Consider the following 21,091-nt stretch of genomic DNA (forward strand, 5'->3'; position numbering starts at 1 on the left):
TGTGTGTGTCTCTCGTTGTGTGCGTGTGTGTCTCTCGCTGTGTGCGTGTTTCTCGCTGTGTGCGTGTGTGTCTCTCGCTGTGTGCGTGTGTGTCTCTCGCTGTGTGCGTGTGTGTCTCTCGCTGTGTGTGTGTCTCTCGCTGTGTGTGTGTCTCTCGCTGTGTGTGCATGTGTGTATCTCTCGCTGTGTGTGTGTGTGTCTCTCGCTGTGTGTGTGTGTGTCTCTCGCTGTGTGTGTGTGTGTCTCTCGCTGTGTGTGTGTGTGTCTCTCGCTGTGTGTGTGTGTGTCTCTCGCTGTGTGTGTGTCTCTCGCTGTGTGTGTGTCTCTCGCTGTGTGTGTGTCTCTCGCTGTGTGTGTGTCTCTCGCTGTGTGTGTGTCTCTCGCTGTGTGTGTGTCTCTCGCTGTGTGTGTGTCTCTCGCTGTGTGTGTGTCTCTCGCTGTGTGTGTGTCTCTCGCTGTGTGTGTGTCTCTCGCTGTGTGTGTGTCTCTCGCTGTGTGTGTGTCTCTCGCTGTGTGTGTGTCTCTCGTTGTGTGTGTGTGTCTCTCTTGCTCTGTGTGTGTGTCCCTCGCTGTGTATGTGTCTTTTGCTGTGTGTGTGTGTCTCCCGCTTTGTGTGTGTCTCTCTCGCCGTGTGTGTGTGTCTCTTGCTCTGTGTGTGTGTGTCCCTCGCTCTGTGTGTGTGTGTCCCTCGCTGTGCGTGTGTCTCTCGCTCTCTGTGGTGTGTCTCTCGCTGTGTGTGAGTGTGTCTCTCTCTCGCTGTGTGTGTGTGTGTCTCGCTCTGTGTGTGTCTCTCGCTCTGTGTGGTATGTCTCTCGCTGTGTGTGAGTGTGTCTCTCTCTCGCTGTGCGTGTGTGTCTCTCGCTGTGCGTGTGTGTGTCTCTCGCTGTGTGTGTGTCTCTCGCTGTGCGTGTGTGTGTCTCTCGCTGTGTGTGTGTCTCTCGCTGTGTGTGTGTGTGTGTCACTCGCTGTGTGTGTGTCACTCGCTGTGTGTGTGTGTGTGTGTGTGTCACTCGCTGTGTGTGTGTGGCTCTGTCTCACTAGCTGTGTGTGTGTGTCCCTCACCGTGTGTGTCCCTCGCTGTGTGCGTGTGTCTCTGTGTGTGTGTGTGTCACTCGCTGTGTGTGTGTGTCCCTCGCTGTGTGTGTGTGTCTCTCGCTGTGTGTGTGTGTCCCTCGCTGTGTGTGTCCCTCACTGTGTGTGTGCGTGTCCCTCACTGTGTGTGTGCGTGTCCCTCACTGTGTGTGTGTGTGTCCCTCACCGTGTGTGTCCCTCGCTGTGTGCGTGTGTCTCTCTGTGTGTGTGTGTCACTCGCTGTGTGTGTGTGGCTCTGTCTTGCTGGCTGTGTGTGTGTGTGTCCCTCACCGTGTGTGTCCCTCACTGTGTGTGTGTGTGTCCATCACCGTGTGTGTCCCTCGCTGTGTGTGTGTGTCTCTCTGTGTGTGTGTGTCCCTCACTGTGTGTGTGTGTGTCCCTCACTGTGTGTGTGTGTGTCCCTCGCTGAGTGCGTGTGTCCCTCGCTGTGTGCATGTCTCTCACTTTGTATGAGTCTCTCGCTTTGTGTGTGTGTCTCTCACTGTGTGTGTGTGTGTCTCCCGCTGTGTGTGTGTGTGTCTCCCGCTGTGTGTGTGTGTCTCGCTGTGTGTGTGTGTGTGTCTCTCGCTGTGTGTGTGTGTGTGTGTGTGTCTCTCGCTGTGTGTGTGTGTCTCCCGCTTTATGTGTGACTCTCGCTCGCTGTGTGTCTCTCTCGCTGTGTGTGTATATGTCTCTCACTGTGTGTGTGTGTGTCTCTCACTGTGTGTGTGTGTCTCCCGCTGTGTGTGTGTCTCCCGCTGTGTGTGTGTCTCCCGCTGTGTGTGTGTCTCCCGCTGTGTGTGTGTCTCCCGCTGTGTGTTTGTCTCCCGCTGTGTGTGTGTGTGTCTCTCGCTGTGTGTGTGTCTCTCGCTGTGTGTGTGTCTCTCGCTGTGTGTGTGTCTCTCGCTGTGTGTGTGTCTCTCGCTGTGTGTGTCTCTCGCTGTGTGTGTGTGTCTCTCGCTGTGTGTGTGTGTCTCTCTCACTGTGTGTGTCTCTCTCGCTGTGTGTGTGTCTCTCTCGCTGTGTGTGTGTCTCTCGCTCTGTGTGTGTGTCTCTCGCTCTGTGTGTGTGTCTCTCACTGTGTGTGTGTGTGTGTCTCTCACTGTGTGTGTGCGTGTGTCCCTCGCTGTGTGCGTGTCTCTCTCGCTGTGTGCGTGTCTCTCTCGCTGTGTGCGTGTCTCTCTCGCTGTGTGTGTATGTCACTCGCTGTATGTGTGTGGCTCTGTCTCGCTGGCTGTGTGTGTGTGTCCCTCACCGTGTGTGTCCCTCGCTGTGTGTGTGTGTGTCACTCGCTGTGTGTGTCTCGCCGTGTGTGTGTCTCTCGCTCTGTGTGTGTGTCTCTCGCTCTGTGTGTGTGTGTGTGTGTGTGTCTCTCGCTCTGTGTGTGTGCGTGTGTCTCGCTCTGTGTGTGTATCTCTCACTGTGTGTGTGTGTGTGTCCCTCGCTGTGTGTGTGTGTCTCTGTGTGTGTGTGTGGCTCTGTCTCGCTGGCTGTGTGTGTCCCTCACCGTGTGTGTCCCTCGCTGTGTGCGTGTGTCTCTGTGTGTGTGTGTGTCACTCGCTGTGTGTGTGTGTCCCTCGCTGTGTGTGTGTGTCTCTCGCTGTGTGTGTGTGTCCCTCGCTGTGTGTGTCCCTCACTGTGTGTGTGCGTGTCCCTCACTGTGTGTGTGTGTGTCCCTCACCGTGTGTGTCCCTCGCTGTGTGCGTGTGTCTCTCTGTGTGTGTGTGTCACTCGCTGTGTGTGTGTGGCTCTGTCTTGCTGGCTGTGTGTGTGTGTGTCCCTCACCGTGTGTGTCCCTCACTGTGTGTGTGTGTGTCCATCACCGTGTGTGTCCCTCGCTGTGTGTGTGTGTCTCTCTGTGTGTGTGTGTCCCTCACTGTGTGTGTGTGTGTCCCTCACTGTGTGTGTGTGTGTCCCTCGCTGAGTGCGTGTGTCCCTCGCTGTGTGCATGTCTCTCACTTTGTATGAGTCTCTCGCTTTGTGTGTGTGTCTCTCACTGTGTGTGTGTGTGTCTCCCGCTGTGTGTGTGTGTGTCTCCCGCTGTGTGTGTGTGTCTCGCTGTGTGTGTGTGTGTGTCTCTCGCTGTGTGTGTGTGTGTGTGTGTGTCTCTCGCTGTGTGTGTGTGTCTCCCGCTTTATGTGTGACTCTCGCTCGCTGTGTGTCTCTCTCGCTGTGTGTGTATATGTCTCTCACTGTGTGTGTGTGTGTCTCTCACTGTGTGTGTGTGTCTCTCACTGTGTGTGTGTGTCTCCCGCTGTGTGTGTGTCTCCCGCTGTGTGTGTGTCTCCCGCTGTGTGTGTGTCTCCCGCTGTGTGTGTGTCTCCCGCTGTGTGTGTGTCTCCCGCTGTGTGTTTGTCTCCCGCTGTGTGTGTGTGTGTCTCTCGCTGTGTGTGTGTCTCTCGCTGTGTGTGTGTCTCTCGCTGTGTGTGTGTCTCTCGCTGTGTGTGTGTCTCTCGCTGTGTGTGTGTCTCTCGCTGTGTGTGTGTCTCTCGCTGTGTGTGTGTGTCTCTCGCTGTGTGTGTGTGTCTCTCTCACTGTGTGTGTCTCTCTCACTGTGTGTGTCTCTCTCGCTGTGTGTGTGTCTCTCGCTCTGTGTGTGTGTCTCTCGCTCTGTGTGTGTGTCTCTCACTGTGTGTGTGTGTGTGTCTTGCTCTGTGTGTGTGTCTCTCACTGTGTGTGTGTGTGTGTCCCTCGCTGTGTGCGTGTCTCTCTCGCTGTGTGCGTGTCTCTCTCGCTGTGTGCGTGTCTCTCTCGCTGTGTGTGTATGTCACTCGCTGTATGTGTGTGGCTCTGTCTCGCTGGCTGTGTGTGTGTGTCCCTCACCGTGTGTGTCCCTCGCTGTGTGTGTGTGTGTCACTCGCTGTGTGTCTCTCGCCCTGTGTGTGTGTCTCTCGCTCTGTGTGTGTGTCTCTCGCTCTGTGTGTGTGTGTGTGTGTCTCTCGCTCTGTGTGTGTGTGTGTGTCTCGCTCTGTGTGTGTATCTCTCACTGTGTGTGTGTGTGTGTCCCTCGCTGTGTGTGTGTGTCTCTGTGTGTGTGTGTGGCTCTGTCTCGCTGGCTGTGTGTGTCCCTCACCGTGTGTGTCCCTCGCTGTGTGTGTGTGTGTCACTCGCTGTGTGTGTGTGTCACTCGCTGTGTGTGTGTGTGTCTCTCGCTGTGTGTGTGTCCCTCGCTGTGTGCATGTGTCTCTCGCCGTGTGTGTGTGTCTCACTTTGTATGAGTCTCTCGCTTTGTGTGTGTGTCTCTCGCTGTGTGTGTGTGTGTCTCGCTGTGTGTGTGTGTGTCTCTCGCTGTGTGCGTGTGTCTCCCACTTTATGTGTGACTCTCGCTCGTTGTGTGTCTCTCTCGCTGTGTGTGTGTATGTCTCTCACTGTGTGTGTGTGTCTCTCGCTGTGTGTGTGTGTCTCTCGCTGTGTGTGTGTGTCTCTTGTTCTGTGTGTGTGTCTCTCACTGTCTGTGTGTGTGTCTCTCGCTGTGTGTGTGTGTGTCCCTCGCTGTGAGTGTGTGTCCCTCGCTGTGAGTGTGTGTCCCTCGCTGTGAGTGTGTGTCCCTCGCTGTGAGTGTGTGTCCCTCGCTGTGAGTGTGTGTCCCTCGCTGTGAGTGTGTGTCCCTCGCTGTGAGTGTGTGGCTCTGTCTCGCTCGCTGTGTGTGTGTCCATCGCTGTGTGTGTGTCTCTCGCTCTGTGTGTGTGTGTCTCTCGCTCTGTGTGTGTGTGTCTCTCGCTCTGTGTGTGTCTCTCGCTCTGTGTGTGTCTCTCGCTCTGTGTGTGTCTCTCGCTCTGTGTGTGTCTCTCGCTCTGTGTGTGTCTCTCGCTCTGTGTGTGTCTCTCGCTCTGTGTGTGTCTCTCGCTCTGTGTGTGTGTCTCTCACTGTGTGTGTGTGTGTGTCTCGCTCTTTGTGTGTGTGTCTCGCTCTTTGTGTGTGTGTCTCGCTCTTTGTGTGTGTGTCTCGCTCTTTGTGTGTGTCTCTCGCTCTTTGTGTGTGTCTCTCGCTCTTTGTGTGTGTCTCTCGCTCTTTGTGTGTGTCTCTCGCTCTTTGTGTGTGTCTCTCGCTCTGTGTGTGTGTCTCTCGCTCTGTGTGTGTCTCTCTCACTGTGTGTGTGTGTGTGTCTCTCTCACTGTGTGTGTGTGCGTGTGTCTCGCTCTGTGTGTGTGTGTCTCGCTCTGTGTGTGTGTCTCTCGCTCTGTGTGTGTGTCTCTCACTGTGTGTGTGTGCGTGTGTCTCGCTCTGTGTGTGTATCTCTCACTGTGTGTGTGTGTGTATGTGTCTCGCTCTGTGTGTGTCTCTCGCTGTGTGTGTGTGTGTGTCTCTCGCTGTGTGTGTGTGTCTCGCTCGCTGTGTGTGTGTGCCCTCGCTGTGTGTGTCTCGCTCGCTGTGTGTGTCTCGCTCGCTGTGTGTGTCTCGCTCGCTGTGTGTGTCTCTCGCTGTGTGCGAGTCTCTCGCTGTGTGCGAGTCTCTCGCTGTGTGCGAGTCTCTCGCTGTGTGCGAGTCTCTCGCTGTGAGCGAGTCTCTCGCTGTATGTGTGACTCTCGCTCGCTGTGTGTCTCTCTCGCTGTGTGTGTGTGTGTGTCTCTCTCGCTGTGTGTGTCTCTCTCGCTGTGTGTGTGTGTGTGTGTGTGACTCTCGCTGTGTGTGTGTCTCTGTCTTGCTCGCTTGTGTGTGTGTGGGTTGTTTGCTGTGTGTGTGTCTCTCGCTGTGTGTGTGCCTGTCTCTCACTGTGTGTGTGTGTCTCTCTTGCTTTGTGTGTGTGTCCCTCGTTGTGTATGAGTATCTCTCTCGCTGTGTGTGTGGGTCAAAACTAAAAATCATGGTTTAAAAACTAGTGTTAAAACACTACCTAAACGCACGCAGCATTCGAAATAAAGTAAATGAGTTGACGGCTCAAATCATTACAAATGGGTATGATTTGGTGGCCATTACAGAAACGTGGTTGCAGGGTGGCCAAGACTGGGAATTAAACATACAGGGGTATCTGACAATTCAGAAAGATAGACAAGAAGGGAAAGGAGGTGGGGTAGCTCTGTTAATAAAGGATGATATCAGGGCAGTTGTGAGAGATGATATTGGCTCTAATGAACAAAATGTTGAATCATTGTGGGTGGAGATTAGAGATAGTAAGGGGAAAAAGTCACTGGTGGGCGTAGTTTATAGACCCCCAAATAATAACTTCACGGTGGGGCGGACAATAATCAAAGGAATAATGGAGGCATGTGAAAAAGGAACGGCAGTAATCATGGGGGATTTTAACCTACATATCGATTGGTCAAATCAAATCGCACGGGGTAGCCTGGAGGAGGAATTCATAGAATGCATACGGGATTGTTTCTTAGAACAGTATGTTACAGAACCTACAAGGGAGCAAGCTATCTTAGATCTGGTCCTGTTTAATGAGACAGGAAAAATAAACGATCTCCTAGTAAAAGATCCTCTCGGAATGAGTGATCACAGTATGGTTGAATTTATAATACAGATTGAGGGTGAGGAAGTAGTGTCTCAAACGAGCGTACTATGCTTAAACAAAGGGGACTACAGTGGATGAGGGCAGAGTTGGCTAAAGTAGACTGGAAACACAGACTAAACGGTAGCACAATTGAGGAAGAGTGGAGGACTTTTAAGGAGCTCTTTCACAGTGCTCAACAAAAATATATTCCAGTGAAAAAGAAGGGCGGTAAGAGAAGGGATAACCAGCCGTGGATAACCAAGGAAATAAAGGAGAGTATCAAATTAAAAACCAATGCGTATAAGGTGGCTAAGGTTAGTGGGAAAATAGAAGATTGGGAAAATTTTAAACGACAGCAAAGAATGACTAAGAAAGCAATAAAGAAAGGAAAGATAGATTACGAAGGTAAACTTGCACAAAACATAAAAACAGATAGTAAAAGCTTTTACCGATATATAAAACGGAAAAGAGTGACTAAAGTAAATGTTGGTCCCTTAGAAGATGAGAAGGGGGATTTAATAATGGGAAATGTGGAAATGGCTGAGACCTTAAACAACTATTTTGCTTTGGTCTTCACAGTGGAAGACACAAAAACCATGCCAAAAATTGCTGGTCACAGGAATGTGGGAAGGGAGGACCTTGAGACAATCACTATCACTAGGGAGGTAGTGCTGGACAGGCTAATGGGACTCAAGGTAGACAAGTCCCCTGGTCCTGATGAAATGCATCGCAGGGTATTAAAAGAGATGGCGGAAGTTATAGCAGATGCATTCGTTATAATCTACCAAAATTCTCTGGACTCTGGGGAGGTACCAGCGGATTGGAAAGCAACTAATGTAACGCCTCTGTTTAAAAAAGGGGGCAGACAAAAGGCAGGTAACTATAGGCCGGTTAGTTTAACATCTGTAGTGGGGAAAATGCTTGAAACTATCATTAAGGAAGAAATAGCGGGACATCTAGATAGGAATAGTGCAATCAAGCAGACGCAGCATGGATTCATGAAGGGGAAATCATGTTTAACTAATTTACTGGAATTCTTTGAGGATATAACGAGCATGGTGGATCGAGGTGTACCGATGGATGTGGTGTATTTAGATTTCCAAAAGGCATTCGATAAGGTGCCACACAAAAGGTTACTGCAGAAGATAAAGGTACGCGGAGTCAGAGGAAATGTATTAGCATGGATAGAGAATTGGCTGGCGAACAGAAAGCAGAGAGTCGGGATAAATGGGTCCTTTTCGGGTTGGAAATCGGTGGTTAGTGGTGTGCCACAGGGATCGGTGCTGGGACCACAACTGTTTACAATATACATAGATGACCTGGAAGAGGGGACAGAGTGTAATGTAACAAAATTTGCAGATGACATAAAGATTAGTGGGAAAGCGGGTTGTGTAGAGGACACAGAGAGGCTGCAAAGAGATTTAGATAGGTAAAGCGAATGGACTAAGGTTTGGCAGCTGTGTGTGTGTGTCTCCCTCGCTGTGTGTGTGTGTCTCCCTCGCTGTGTGTGTGTGTCTCCCTCGCTGTGTGTGTGTGTGTGTCCCTCGCTGTGTGTGTGTGCGTGTCACTCGCTGTGTGTGTGGCTCTGTCTCGCTGGCTGTGTGTGTGTGTCTCTCGCTGTGTGTGTGTCTCTCGCTGTGTGTGTGTGTGTCTCTCGCTGTGTGTGTGTGTGTCACTCGCTGTGTGTGTGTGTGTGTGTCTCTCGCTATTTGTCTGAGTCCCTCGCTGTGTGTGTGTCCCTCGCTGTGTGTGAGTGTGTCTCTCGCCGTGCTTATGTCTCTCGTTCTGTGTGTGTGGCTCTGTCTCGCTGGCTGTGTGTGTGTGTCCCTCGCCGTGTGTGTCTCGCTGTGTGCATGTGTGCCTCGCTCTGTGTGTGTGTCTCTCACTCTGTGTGTGTGTTTGTGTGTATGTGTCTCTCGCTGTGTGTGTGTCTCTCGCCGTATGTGTGTGTCTCTCGCTGTGTGTGTGTCTCTCGCTGTGTGTGTGTCTCTCGCTGTGTGTGTGTGTGTCTCTCGCTGTGTGTGTGTGTGTCTCTCGCTGTGTGTGTGTGTGTCTCTCGCTGTGTGTGTGTGTGTCTCGCTGTGTGTGTGTGTGTCCCTCGCTGTGTGTGCGTGTCCCTCGCTGTGTGTGCGTGTCCCTCGCTGTGTGTGCGTGTCCCTCGCTGTGTGTGCGTGTCCCTCGCTGTGTGCGTGTCTCTCTCGCTGTGTGTCTCTCTCGCTGTGTGCATGTGTCCCTCGCTGAGTGCGTGTCGCTCGCTGTGTGTGTGTGTGTCTCTCTCGCTGTGTGTGTGTGTCCCTCGTTGTGTGTGTGTGTGTGTCCCTCGCTGAGTGCGTGTCTCTCGCTGTGTGTGTGTCTCTCTCGCTGTGTGTGTGTCTCTCTCGCTGTGTGTGTGTCTCTCTCGCTGTGTGTGTGTCTCTCTCGCTGTGTGTGTGTCTCTCTCGCTGTGTGTGTGTCTCTCTCGCTGTGTGTGTGTCTCTCTCGCTGTGTGTGTGTGTCCCTCGCTGTGTGCGTGTGTCTCCCGCTGTGTGTGCGTGTGACCCGCGCTGTGTGTGTGTCTCTCTCGCTGTGTGTGTGTCACGCGCTGTGTGTGTGTGTGGCTCTGTCTCGCTGGCTGTGTGTGCGTGTCCCTCACCGTGTGTGTCCCTCGCCGTGTGTGTGTGTCCCTCGCTGTGTGCGTGTCCCTCGCTGTGTGTGCGTGTCCCTCGCTGTGTGTGCGTGTCCCTCGCTGTGTGTGTGTCACTCGCTGTGTGTGTGTGGCTCTGTCTCGCTGGCTGTGTGTGTGTGTCCCTCACCGTGTGTGTCCCTCGCTGTGTGCGTGTCCCTCGCTGTGTGTGTCTCTCGCCATGTGTGTGTCCCTCGCTGTGTGTGTCTCTCGCCGTGTGTGTGTCTCTCACTCTGTATGTGTCTCTCGCTTTGTGTGTGTCACTCGCTGTGTGTGTGTCCCTCACTGTGTGTGTCTCTCGTTCTGTGTGTGTGTCTCGCTGTGTGTGTGTGTGTGTCTCGCTGTGTGTGTGTGTGTCTCTCGCTGTGTGTGTGTCTCTCGCTGTGTGTGTGTGTGTCTCTCGCTGTGTGTGTGTGTGTCTCTCGCTGTGTGTGTGTGTCTCCCGCTTTGTGTGTGACTCTCGCTCGCTGTGTGTCTCTCTCGCTGTGTGTGTGTATGTCTCTCACTGTGTGTGTGTGTGTTTCCCGCTGTGTGTGTGTCTCCCACTGTGTGTGTGTGTCTCCCGCTGTGTGTGTGTCTCCCGCTGTGTGTGTGTCTCCGCTGTGTGTGTGTCTCCCGCTGTGTGTGTGTCTCCCGCTGTGTGTGTGTCTCCCGCTGTGTGTGTGTGTCTCTCGCTGTGTGTGTGTGTGTGTGTGTCTCCCACTGTGTGTGTGTCTCCCACTGTGTGTGTGTCTCCCACTGTGTGTGTGTCTCCCGCTTTATGTGTGACTCTCGCTCGCTGTGTGTCCCTCGCTGTGTGTGTGTCCCTCGCTGTGTGTGTGTGTCCCTCGCTGTGTGTGTGTGTGTCCCTCGCTGTGTGTGTGTGTGTCTCTCGCTGTGTGTGTGTGTGTCTCTCGCTGTGTGCGTCTGTGTCTCTCGCTGTGTGCGTATGTGTCTCTCGCTGTGTGCGTCTGTGTCTCTCGTTGTGTGTGTGTGTCTCTCGTTGTGTGTGTGTGTCTCTCGTTGTGTGTGTGTGTCTCTCGTTGTGTGTGTGTGTCTCTCGTTGTGTGTGTGTGTCTCTCGTTGTGTGTGTGTGTCTCTCGTTGTGTGTGTGTGTCTCTCGTTGTGTGTGTGTGTCTCTCGTTGTGTGTGTGTGTCTCTCGTTGTGTGTGTGTGTCTCTCGTTGTGTGTGTGTGTCTCTCTTGCTCTGTGTGTGTGTCCCTCGCTGTGTATGTGTCTTTTGCTGTGTCTTTGTGTGTGTCTCTCTCGCCGTGTGTGTGTGTCCCTCGCCGTGTGTGTGTGTCCCTCGCTGTATGTGTGTGTGTCTCTCGCTGTGTGTGTGTGTCTCTCGCTCTGTGTGGTGTGTCTCTCGCTGTGTGTGAGTGTGTCTCTCTCTCGCTGTGTGTGTGTGTGTGTCTCTCGCTGTGTGTGAGTGTGTCTCTCGCTGTGTGTGAGTGTGTCTCTCGCTGTGTGTGTGTGTCTCTCGCTTTGTATGTGTGTCTCTCGCTCTGTGTGTGTGTCTCTCGCTGTGTGTGTGTCTCTCTCACTCTGTGTGTGTGTGTCTCTCTCGCTCTGTGTGTGTGTCCCTCGCTGTGAGTGTGTGTCCCTCGCTGTGAGTGTGTGTCCCTCGCTGTGAGTGTGTGTCCCTCGCTGTGAGTGTGTGTCCCTCGCTGTGAGTGTGTGTCCCTCGCTGTGAGTGTGTGTCCCTCGCTGTGAGTGTGTGTCCCTCGCTGTGAGTGTGTGTCTCTCGCCCTGTTTGTGTGTGTCTCGCCGTGTGTGTGTGTGTGTGTCTCTCACTCTGTGTGTGTGTCTCTCGCTGTGTGTGTGTGTGTGTCTCTCGCTCTGTGTGTGTGTCTCTCGCTCTGTGTGTGTCTCTCTCGCTCTGTGTGTGTGTCTATCGCTGTGTGTGTGTGTGTGTCTCTCGCTGTGTGTGTGTGTCTCTCGCTGTGTGTGTGTGTCTCTCGCTGTGTGTGTGTGTCTCTCGCTCTGTGTGTGTGCGTGTCTCTCACTCTGTGTGCGTGTCTCTCACTCTGTGTGCGTGTCTCTCACTCTGTGTGCGTGTCTCTCACGCTGTGTGCGTGTCTCCCGCTGTGTGTGTGTGTGTGTCTCTCGCTGTGTGTGTGTCTCCCGCTGTGTGTGTGTGTGTGTGTCTCGCTGTGTGTGTGTGTGTGTCTCGCTGTGTGTGTGTGTGTCTCGCTGTGTGTGTCTCGCTGTGTGTGTATGTGTCTCGCTGTGTGTGTCTCTCGCTCGCTGCGTGGGTATCCCGCTGTGTGTGTGTCCCTCGCTGTGTGTGTGTCTCTCTCGCCGTGTGTGTGTGTGTGTCCCTCGCTCTGTGTGTGTGTCCCTCGCTCTGTGTGTGTGTCCCTCGCTCTGTGTGTGTGTCCCTCGCTCTGTGTGTGTGTGTGTGTTTGTGTGTCCCTCGCTGTGTGTGCGTGTCCCTCGCTGTGTGTGCGTGTCCCTCGCTGTGTGTTCGTGTCCCTCGCTGTGTGTGCGTGTCCCTCGCTGTGTGTGCGTGTCTCTTGCTCTCTGTGTGTGTCTCTCGCTGTGTGTGTATCTCTCGCTCTGTGTGTGTGTGTGTCTCTCGCTCTGTGTGTGTGTCTCTCGCTGTGTGTATATCTCTCGCTGTGTGTGTGTGTGTGTGTGTGTGTGTGTTTGTGTGTCCCTCGCTGTGTGTGCGTGTCCCTCGCTGTGTGTGCGTGTCCCTCGCTGTGTGTGTGTGTCTCTCGCTGTGTGTGTGTCTCTCTCGCTGTGTGTGTGTGTCTCTCGCTGTGTGTGTGTGTCTCTCGCTGTGTGTGTGTGTCTCTCGCTGTGTGTGTGTCCCTCGCTGTGTGTGTGTGTGTGTGTGTCTCTCGCTGTGTGTGTGAGTGTCCCTCGCTGTGTGTGAGTGTCTCTCGCTGTGTGTGTGTCTCTTGCTCTGTGTGTGTGTCTCTCGCTGTGTGTGTATCTCTCGCTCTGTGTGTGTGTGTGTGTGTGTGTGTGTGTGTGTGTGTGTGTGTGTGTGTGTGTGTGTCTCTCGCTCTGTGTGTGTGTCTCTCGCTGTGTGTGTATCTCTCGTGTGTGTGTGTGTGTGTTTGTGTGTCTCTCGCTGTGTGTGCGTGTCCCTCGCTGTGTGTGTTTGTCCCTCGCTGTGTGTGTGTGTCTCTCTCTGTGTGTGTGTCTCTCTCTGTGTGTGTGTCTCTCTCGCTGTGTGTCTCTCGCTGTGTGTCTCTCGCTGTGTGTGTGTGTGTCTCTCGCTGTGTGTGTGTGTCTCTCGCTGTGTGTGTGTCCCTCGCTGTGTGTGTGTGTGTGTGTGTATCTCTCGCTGTGTGTGTGTGTGTCCCTCGCTGTGTGTGAGTGTCTCTCGCTCTGTGCGTGTGTGTGTCTCTCTCGCTCGCTGTGTGTGTGTGTGTCTCGATCGCTGTGTGTGTGTGTCTCGCTGTGTGTGTGTGTGTGTGTGTCTTGCTGTGTGTGTATGTGTGTGTGCCTCTCGGTGAGTGTGTGTCTCTCGCTGTGTGTGTGTCTCTCCCTTGCTCTGTGTATGTGTCTCTCGCTGTGTGTGTGTCTCTCGCTGTGTGTCTGTGTGTCTCTCGCTGTGTCTGTCTGTCTCTCGCTTTGTGTGTGTGTCTCTCGCTGTGTGCGAGTTTGTCTCTCGCTGTGTCTGTCTGTCTCTCGCTTTGTGTGTGTGTCTCTCGCTGTGTGCGAGTTTGTCTCTCGCTCTGTGTGTGTGTCTCTCCCTTGCTCTGTGTGTGTGTCTCTCGCTGTGTGTGTGTGTCTCTCGCTGTGTGTGTGTGTCCCTCGCTCTGTGTGTGTGTCCCTCGCTCTGTGTGTGTGTCCCTCGCTCTGTGTGTGTGTCCCTCGCTCTGTGTGTGTGTCCCTCGCTCTGTGTGTGTGTCCCTCGCTCTGTGTGTGTGTCCCTCGCTCTGTGTGTGTGTCCCTCGCTCTGTGTGTGTGTCCCTCGCTCTGTGTGTGTGTCCCTCGCTCTGTGTGTGTGTCCCTCGCTCTGTGTGTGTGTCCCTCGCTCTGTGTGTGTGTCCCTCGCTCTGTGTGTGTGTCCCTCGCTCTGTGTGTGTGTCCCTCGCTCTGTGTGTGTGTCCCTCGCTCTGTGTGTGTGTCCCTCGCTCTGTGTGTGTGTCCCTCGCTGTGTGTGTTTGTGTGTCCCTCGCTGTGTGTGCGTGTCTCTTGCTCTCTGTGTGTGTCTCTCGCTGTGTGTGTATCTCTCGCTCTGTGTGTGTGTGTGTCTCTCGCTCTGTGTGTGTGTCTCTCGCTCTGTGTGTGTGTCTCTCACTGTGTGTATATCTCTCGCTGTGTGTGTGTGTGTGTGTGTGTGTGTTTGTGTGTCTCTCGCTGTGTGTGCGTGTCCCTCGCTGTGTGTGTGTCCCTCGCTGTGTGTGTGTGTCTCTCGCTGTGTGTGTGTGTCTCTCGCTGTGTGTGTGTGTCTCTCGCTGTGTGTGTGTGTGTGTCTCTCGCTGTGTGTGTGAGTGTCCCTCGCTGTGTGTAAGTGTCTCTCGCTGTGTGTGTGTCTCTTGCTCTCTGTGTGTGTCTCTCGCTGTGTGTGTATCTCTCGCTCTGTATGTGTGTGTGTGTGTGTGTGTGTGTGTGTGTCTCTCTCGCTCTGTGTGTGTGTCTCTCGCTGTGTGTGTATCTCTCGCTTTGTGTGTGTGTGTGTGTGTGTGTGTTTGTGTGTCTCTCGCTGTGTGTGCGTGTCCCTCGCTGTGTGTGTTTGTCCCTCGCTGTGTGTGTGTGTCTCTCTCTGTGTGTGTGTGTCTCTCGCTGTGTGTCTCTCGCTGTGTGTGTGTGTGTCTCTCGCTGTGTGTGTGTGTCTCTCGCTGTGTGTGTGTCCCTCGCTGTGTGTGTGTGTGTGTGTGTGTGTATCTCTCGCTGTGTGTGTGTGTGTCCCTCGCTGTGTGTGAGTGTCTCTCGCTCTGTGCGTGTGTGTGTCTCTCTCGCTCGCTATGTGTGTGTGTGTCTCGATCGCTGTGTGTGTGTGTCTCGCTGTGTGTGTGTGTGTGTGTGTGTGTCTTGCTGTGTGTGTATGTGTGTGTGCCTCTCGGTGAGTGTGTGTCTCTCGCTGTGTGTGTGTCTCTCCCTTGCTCTGTGTATGTGTCTCTCGCTGTGTGTGTGTCTCTCGCTGTGTCTGTCTGTCCCTCGCTGTGTGTGTGTGTCTCTCGCTGTGTGCGAGTTTGTCTCTCGCTGTGTCTGTCTGTCTCTCGCTTTGTGTGTGTGTCTCTCGCTGTGTGCGAGTTTGTCTCTCGCTCTGTGTGTGTGTCTCTCCCTTGCTCTGTGTATGTGTCTCTCGCTGTGTGTGTGTGTCTCTCGCTGTGTGTGTGTGTCTCTCGCTGTGTGTGTGTCCCTCGCTGTGTGTGTGTGTGTGTGTGTGTGTGTGTGTGTGTGTGTGTGTCTCTCGCTCTGTGTGTGTGTGTCTCTCGCTCTGTGTGTGTGTCTCTCGCTGTGTGTGTATCTCTCGCTCTGTGTGTGTGTGTGTGTGTGTGTGTGTGTGTGTGTGTGTGTTTGTGTGTCTCTCGCTGTGTGTGCGTGTCCCTCGCTGTGTGTGTTTGTCCCTCGCTGTGTGTGTGTGTCTCTCTCTGTGTGTGTGTGTCTCTCGCTGTGTGTCTCTCGCTGTGTGTGTGTGTGTCTCTCGCTGTGTGTGTGTGTGTGTCTCTCGCTGTGTGTGTGTGTCTCTCGCTGTGTGTGTGTCCCTAGCTGTGTGTGTGTGTGTGTGTGTGTGTGTGTATCTCTCGCTGTGTGTGTGTGTGTCCCTCGCTGTGTGTGAGTGTCTCTCGCTCTGTGCGTGTGTGTGTCTCTCTCGCTCGCTGTGTGTGTGTGTCTCGATCGCTGTGTGTGTGTGTGTCTTGCTGTGTGTGTGCCTCTCGGTGAGTGTGTGTCTCTCGCTGTGTGTGTGTCTCTCCCTTGCTCGTTGTATGTGTCTCTCGCTGTGTGTGTGTCTCTCGCTGTGTGTCTGTGTGTCTCTCGCTGTGTCTGTCTGTCTCTCGCTTTGTGTGTGTGTCTCTCGCTGTGTGCGAGTTTGTCTCTCGCTGTGTCTGTCTGTCTCTCGCTTTGTGTGTGTGTCTCTCGCTGTGTTCGAGTTTGTCTCTCGCTCTGTGTGTGTGTCTCTCCCTTGCTCTGTGTATGTGTCTCTCGCTGTGTGTGTGTCTCTCGCTGTGTGTGTGTGTCCCTCGCTGTGTGTGTGTGTCTCTCGCTGTGTGCGAGTTTGTCTCTCGCTGTGTGTGTGTGTCTCTTGCCGTGTGTGTGTCTCTCGCTCTGTGTGTTTGTCTCTCGCTCTGTGTGTGTGTGTTTGTCTCTCGCTGTGTGTGCGTGCCTCTCGCTGTGTGTGTGTGTCCCTCGCTGTGTGTGTGTCCCTCGCTGTGTGTGTTTCCCTCGCTGTGTGTGTTTCCCTCGCTGTGTGTGTTTCCCTCGCTGTGTGTGTTTCCCTCGCTGTGTGTGTTTCCCTCGCTGTGTGTGTGTGTGTGTCTCTCTCTCGCTCGCTGTGTGTGTGTGTCTCTCGCTGTGTGTGTGTGTGTCTCTCGCTGTGTGTGTGTGTGTCTCTCGCTGTGTGTGTGTGTGCCTCTCGGTGTGTGTGTATCATTCGCTGTGTGTGTGTGTCTCTCGCTGTGTGTGTGTCTCTCGCTCGCTGTGTGTGTGTGTCTCTCGCTGTGTGTGTGTTTGTCCCTTGCTGTGTGTGTGTGTCTCTCTCGCTCTGTGTGTGATACGTCCTTACTGCACAGTATAAATGCACATGAGGCCCATGCTTGAGAGAAGGTCAGTCTGTGACCTGTCCTTTATTCCTTAGCACTCAAGTGATGAAGGTGGGTGGAGCTTCCCCTTTTATACCTGAAGGTCCAGGTTAGGAGTGTCTCCCACCTAGTGGTCAGTGTTCTCACGGTGTACAACTTAGGTCAGTTTATACATGGGTTACAATGCTGGTTGAATACATGACATCACCTCCCCCCCCAAAGTCTTATTGGGATCACAGGTTGAGTCTCTCTGGTGGTTTACGCTCCCTTGTAGAGCGCCTGAGTTGGGGCTCCGGTTGTTGGGCGCTGGCCTGAGTGTCTGCTGTTTGCAGTGCCTCAGGCCTGTCCGGACTGCCCACAGTGACTGGGCTCTCCTCCCTTTGGTTCTGGTGTTCGGTCACCTGTGGTGGAGTGAACTCTATATCGTGTTCTTCCTCTGCTTCTTCTATGGGGTTCCTGAACCTCCTTTTTGTTTGATCCACATGCTTGCGGCAGATTTGTCCATTGGTAAGTTTAACGACCAGAATGCTATTTCCCTCTTTGGCAACCACAGTGCCTGCGAGCCATTTGGGCCCTGCAGCATAGTTGAGGACAAAAACAGGATCATTTACATCAATACATCGCGCCCTCGCATTCCTGTCATGGTAGTCATATTGTGACTGGCACCTGCTCTCGACAATTTCTTTCATAGTAGGGTGTATAAGGGATAATCGGGTTTTGAGCGTCCTTTTCATTAGCAGCTCTGCAGGTGGAACCCCTGTGAGTGAGTGTGGTCGGGATCTATAGGCCAACAGGAGGCGTGATAAGCAGGTTTGTAGGGAACCCCCTTGGAATCTGAGCATCCCCTGTTTGATTATCTGCACTGCTCGTTCTGTCTGGCCGTTTGAGGCCGGCTTGAACGGTGCCGTTCTGACATGGTTAATTCCATTGCCTGCCATGAAGTCCTGGAATTCAGTGCTTGTGAAGCACGAGCCATTGTCGCTGACCAAGATGTCCGGTAGACCGCGGGTGGCGAACATTGCCCATAGACTTTCTACCGTGGCAGAGGATGTGCTTGAATTTAAAATGTCACACTTGATCCATTTGGAGTAGGCGTCTACTACAACCAAAAACATTTTTCCCATGAAAGGACCTGCGTAGTCCACATGGATGCGTGACCAAGGCTTGGCGGGCCATGGCCAGGGGCTAAGGGGGGCTTCCCTGGGCGCATGGCCCAGCTGGGCACACGTGTTGCACCTGCGAACACAAAGTTCCAGATCTGCGTCTATCCCTGGCCACCAAACGTGTGACCTGGCAATTGCCCTCATCGTGACAATGCCCGGGTGCCCATTGTGGAGTTCTCTGATGAACACCTCTCTGCCCATCTGGGGCATGACTATGCGGTTTCCCCACAGTAGGCAATCGGCCTGAATCGAGAGTTCATCCTTGCGCCTATGAAACGGTTTAAATTCCTCAGGGCATGCCCTGTACGTGGCTGCCCAGTCCTCATTCAGGACACATTTCTTGACTAGAGAGAATAGCAGGTCTCTATTTGTCCAGACTTTAATCCGACGGGCTGTCACGGGTGAGCCTTCGCTTCCGAAAGCTTCAACAGCCATGACCATCTCAGCACCATGCTCGGTAGCCCCCTCAGTGGTGGCTAGTGGGAGCTTGCTGAGTGCATCGGCGCAGTTTTCGGTGCCCGGTCTGTGCCGAATTGTGTAGTCATAGGCAGCTAACGTGAGTGCCCACCTCTGTATGTGGGCCGATGTGTTGCATTTATGGCCTTGTTGTCGGCCAAAAGGGACGCTAGGGGTTTGTGATCTGTCTCCAGCTCAAATTTCCTGCCAAACAGGTACTGGTGCATTTTCTTTACCGCATATACACATGCGAGCGCCTCCTTTTCTACCATCCCGTAGCCCCTTTCTGCCTCGGACAGACTTCTGGAGGCATGAGCTACCGGCTGTAACTGACTCTTGGCATTGACATTCTGCAACACACACCCGACACCATAGGACGACGCATCGCACGTTAACACAAGTTTCTTACATGGGTCATATAGCGTTAACAGATTGTTGGAACATAACAAATTGCGTGCTCTATTAAAAGCCCTTTCCTGGCTGTCCCCCCAGACCCATTCGTGACCTTTGCGTAGGAGCACGTGTAGCGGCTCTAGCAGCGTGCTCAATTTGGGAAGAAAGTTACCAAAATAGTTCAGGAGCCCCAGGAACGAACGCAGCTCCGTCGTGTTACGGGGTCTGGGTGCTCTCTGGATCGCTTCCGTCTTGGATGCAGTCGGGCTGATCCCGTCTGCTGCTACCCTCATCCCCAGGAATTCTACCTCTGGAGCTAGGAAGACGCACTTCGCCTTTTTCAGTCGCAGACCTACCTGGTCCAGTCTGCGTAGCACCTCCTCCAGGTTGTGGAGGTGTTCTTCAGTATCGTAACCCGTGATGAGGATGTCGTCCTGAAAAACCACCGTCCCTGGAATCGACTTGAGGAGGCTTTCCATATTTCATTGGAAGATCGCGGCGGCCGAGCGAATCCCGAACGGACATCTGTTGTACTCAAACAACCCCTTGTGTGTCGTGATGGTGGTCAGCTTCTTCGCAAAGAGGTCCTCCGCTCTCGGTAGCGGTACTGGTCTTGGAGTGACACCCGATTGATGGTGGCCTTGTAATCGCCACATATCCTGACCGACCCATCCGCCTTGAACACCGGCACAATCGGGCTCGCCCAGTCACTGAATTCGACTGGTGAGATGATGCCTTCCCTCAGCAGGCGGTCCAATTCGCCTTCTATCTTTTCCCGCATCACGTACAGCACCACTCTGGCCTTGTGGTGTACTGGTCTGGCGTCCGGGTTTATGTGAATCACTACCTTGGTCCCCATGAAAGTGCCAATGCCGGTTTAAAATAATGAGTCAAATGTGTCCAGGACCTGTGAGCATGATACTCGCTCCACAGAGGAAATTGCATTGACATCGCCCCATTTCCAGTTCATGACAGCAAGCCAACTCCTCCCCAGTAGTGCGGGACCGTCCCCTGGGACAATCCAGAGTGGCAACCTGTTCTCCGAATCTTTGTGGGTCACGACTACTGTGGCGCTGCCTAGCACCGGAATGATCTGCTTTGTGTAAGTCCGTAGCTGTGCGTCAATCGGCGATAATTTTGGCCTCCTGGCCTTGGATGCCCACAACTTTTCGAACTGTTTGATACCCATCAGGGACTGGCTGTCCCCCGTGTCTAGCTCCATTGATACTGGGATGCCATTGAGGAGCACTTTCATCATTATCGGTGGCGTCCTGGTGTATGAACTGTATACGTGCTCCACATGAACTCGCTGAACTTCAGCTTCCAGCGATTTCCCCCAGTGTCCATTTCTGCAATTTCTGCAGGTATTTTGCTCATCTCTGCAAACTCCGGCTGAATGTGTGCCTCCACGCCTCCAGCATGAGTTGCGGTTTGAAACAAAAGGTCCCTTGCCAGTCGATCGTCCCTGACTGCCCCTGTTATTGTCCTTGAGTGCACCATTAACAGGTGTTGATGGCCCCATTACTGGCCGCATTGTCCCTTGCAATGGCGTGAATCGCTGTTCAGCTTGCCATTGTCGCTGTCGAACTCCCCCTCTGGGTTCGACTACATGTTGGGGCATGCCTGACTGCCCTTGTCTGCCTGGAGAACTGTGTGCTGCTTTAACAATGTTGAATCTCTGTCCCAACCATTCCTTAACACAGTACCTCTCGTCTGTTCTGCTAGTGGCCATGCTCGCGTGGTTTAAATCCCAGTTTCTCGTCGCCATTGATAGGTCCTTACTACACAGTGTAAATGCACACGCGGCCCATGCTTGAGAGAAGGTCAGTCTGTGACCTGTCCTTTATTCCTTAGCACTCAAGTGATGAAGGTGGGTGGAGCTTCCCCTTTTATACCTGAAGGTCCAGGTTAGGAGTGTCTCCCACCTAGTGGTCAGTGTTCTCACGGTGTACAACTTAGGTCAGTTTATACATGGGTTACAATGCTGGTTGAATACATGAGTGTGTGTGTGTGTCCCTCGCTGTGTGTCTCTCGCCGTGTGTGTGTCTCTCGCTGTGTGTGTGTCTCTCGCTCTGTGTGTGTGTGTGTGTCTCACTGTGTGTGTGTGTGTCTCACTGTGTGCGTATGTCTCTCTCGGTGTGTGTGCGTGTCTCTCGGTGTGTGTGCGTGTCTCTCGGTGTGTGTGCGTGTCTCTCGGTGTGTGTGTGTCTCTCGCTCTGTGTGTGTGTGTCTCCCACTGTGTGTGTGTGTATGTCTCGCTGTGTGTGTGTCTCTCGCTCTGTGTGTGTGTGTGTGTGGCTCGCTCTGTGTGTGTGTGTGTGTGTGTGTGTCTCTGTGTGTGCGTGTCCCTCGCTGTGCGTGTCCCTCGCTGTGTGTGTGTGTGTCTCTCTCTCGCTCTGTGTATCTCGCTCGCTGTGTGTGTATGTCTCTCGCTGTGTGTGTGTCTCGCTGTGTGCGTGTCCCTCACTGTGTGTGCGTGTCTCTCGCTGCATGTCTGACTCGCTTGCTGTGTGTGTGTCTCTCGCTGTGTGTGTGTCTCTCGCTGTGTGTGTGTGTCTCGCTGTGTGTGTGTGTCTCGCTGTGTGTGTGTGTCTCGCTGTGTGTGTGTCTCTTGCAGTATGTGTGTGTGTGTGTCTCGCTGTGTGTGTGTCTCTCACTCTGTGTGTGTGTGTGTCCCTTGTTTTGTGTGTGTGTGTCCCTCGCTGTGTGTGTGTCTCGCTGTGTGTGCGCGTGTCTCTCGCTATGTGCGCGTGTCCCTTGTTTTGTGTGTGTGTATGTCTCTCGCTGTGTGTGTGTGTGTGTGTGTGTCCCTCGCTGTGTGTGTGTGTCCCTCGCTGTGTGTGTGTCCCTCGCTGTGTGTGTGTCCCTCGCTGTGTGTGTGTGTCCCTCGCTGTGTGTGTGTGTGTGTCCCTCGCTGTGTGTGTGTGTCCCTCGCTGTGTGCGTGTGTCTCTCGCCATGTGTGTGTGTCTCTCACTCTGTGTGTGTGTGTGCCTCTCGCCGTGTGTGTGTATGCGTGTCTCTCGCTCTCTGTGTGTCTGTCTCTCGCTCGCTGTGTGTGTGTGTCTCTCTCGCTCTGTGTGTGTGTCTCTCTCGCTCTGTGTGTGTGTGTCCCTCGCTGTGTGTGTGTGTCTCTCCCTCGCTGTGTGTGTCCCTCGCTGTGTGTGCATGTCCCTCGCTGTGTGTGGGTGTCTCTACTCGCTGTGTGTGTTCCTCGCTGTG

General features: G+C 53.5%; 2 protein-coding genes across 7 annotated transcripts in view; both read left to right on the plus strand.

The window, feature by feature from the left end:
• Positions 1-21,091, plus strand: part of baiap3 (BAI1 associated protein 3) — a 412,688-nt gene that overhangs the window by 15,048 nt on the left and 376,549 nt on the right. The gene's annotated exons all lie outside the window — the stretch shown is intronic.
• LOC139281340 (keratin-associated protein 9-1-like) overlaps positions 96-21,091 on the plus strand; it is a gene marked incomplete at both ends in the record, with an annotated part of 27,781 nt that continues 6,785 nt past the window's right edge. The window contains 3 exons of the mRNA XM_070901497.1: positions 96-378; positions 4,733-4,996; positions 12,890-12,945. Coding sequence (XP_070757598.1) covers positions 96-378; positions 4,733-4,996; positions 12,890-12,945 — 603 coding nt within the window. The remainder of the gene's footprint in view (positions 379-4,732; positions 4,997-12,889; positions 12,946-21,091) is intronic.

Source organism: Pristiophorus japonicus, chromosome 15, assembly GCF_044704955.1.
Source record: "Pristiophorus japonicus isolate sPriJap1 chromosome 15, sPriJap1.hap1, whole genome shotgun sequence".
Classification (NCBI taxonomy): Eukaryota; Metazoa; Chordata; class Chondrichthyes; family Pristiophoridae; genus Pristiophorus; species Pristiophorus japonicus.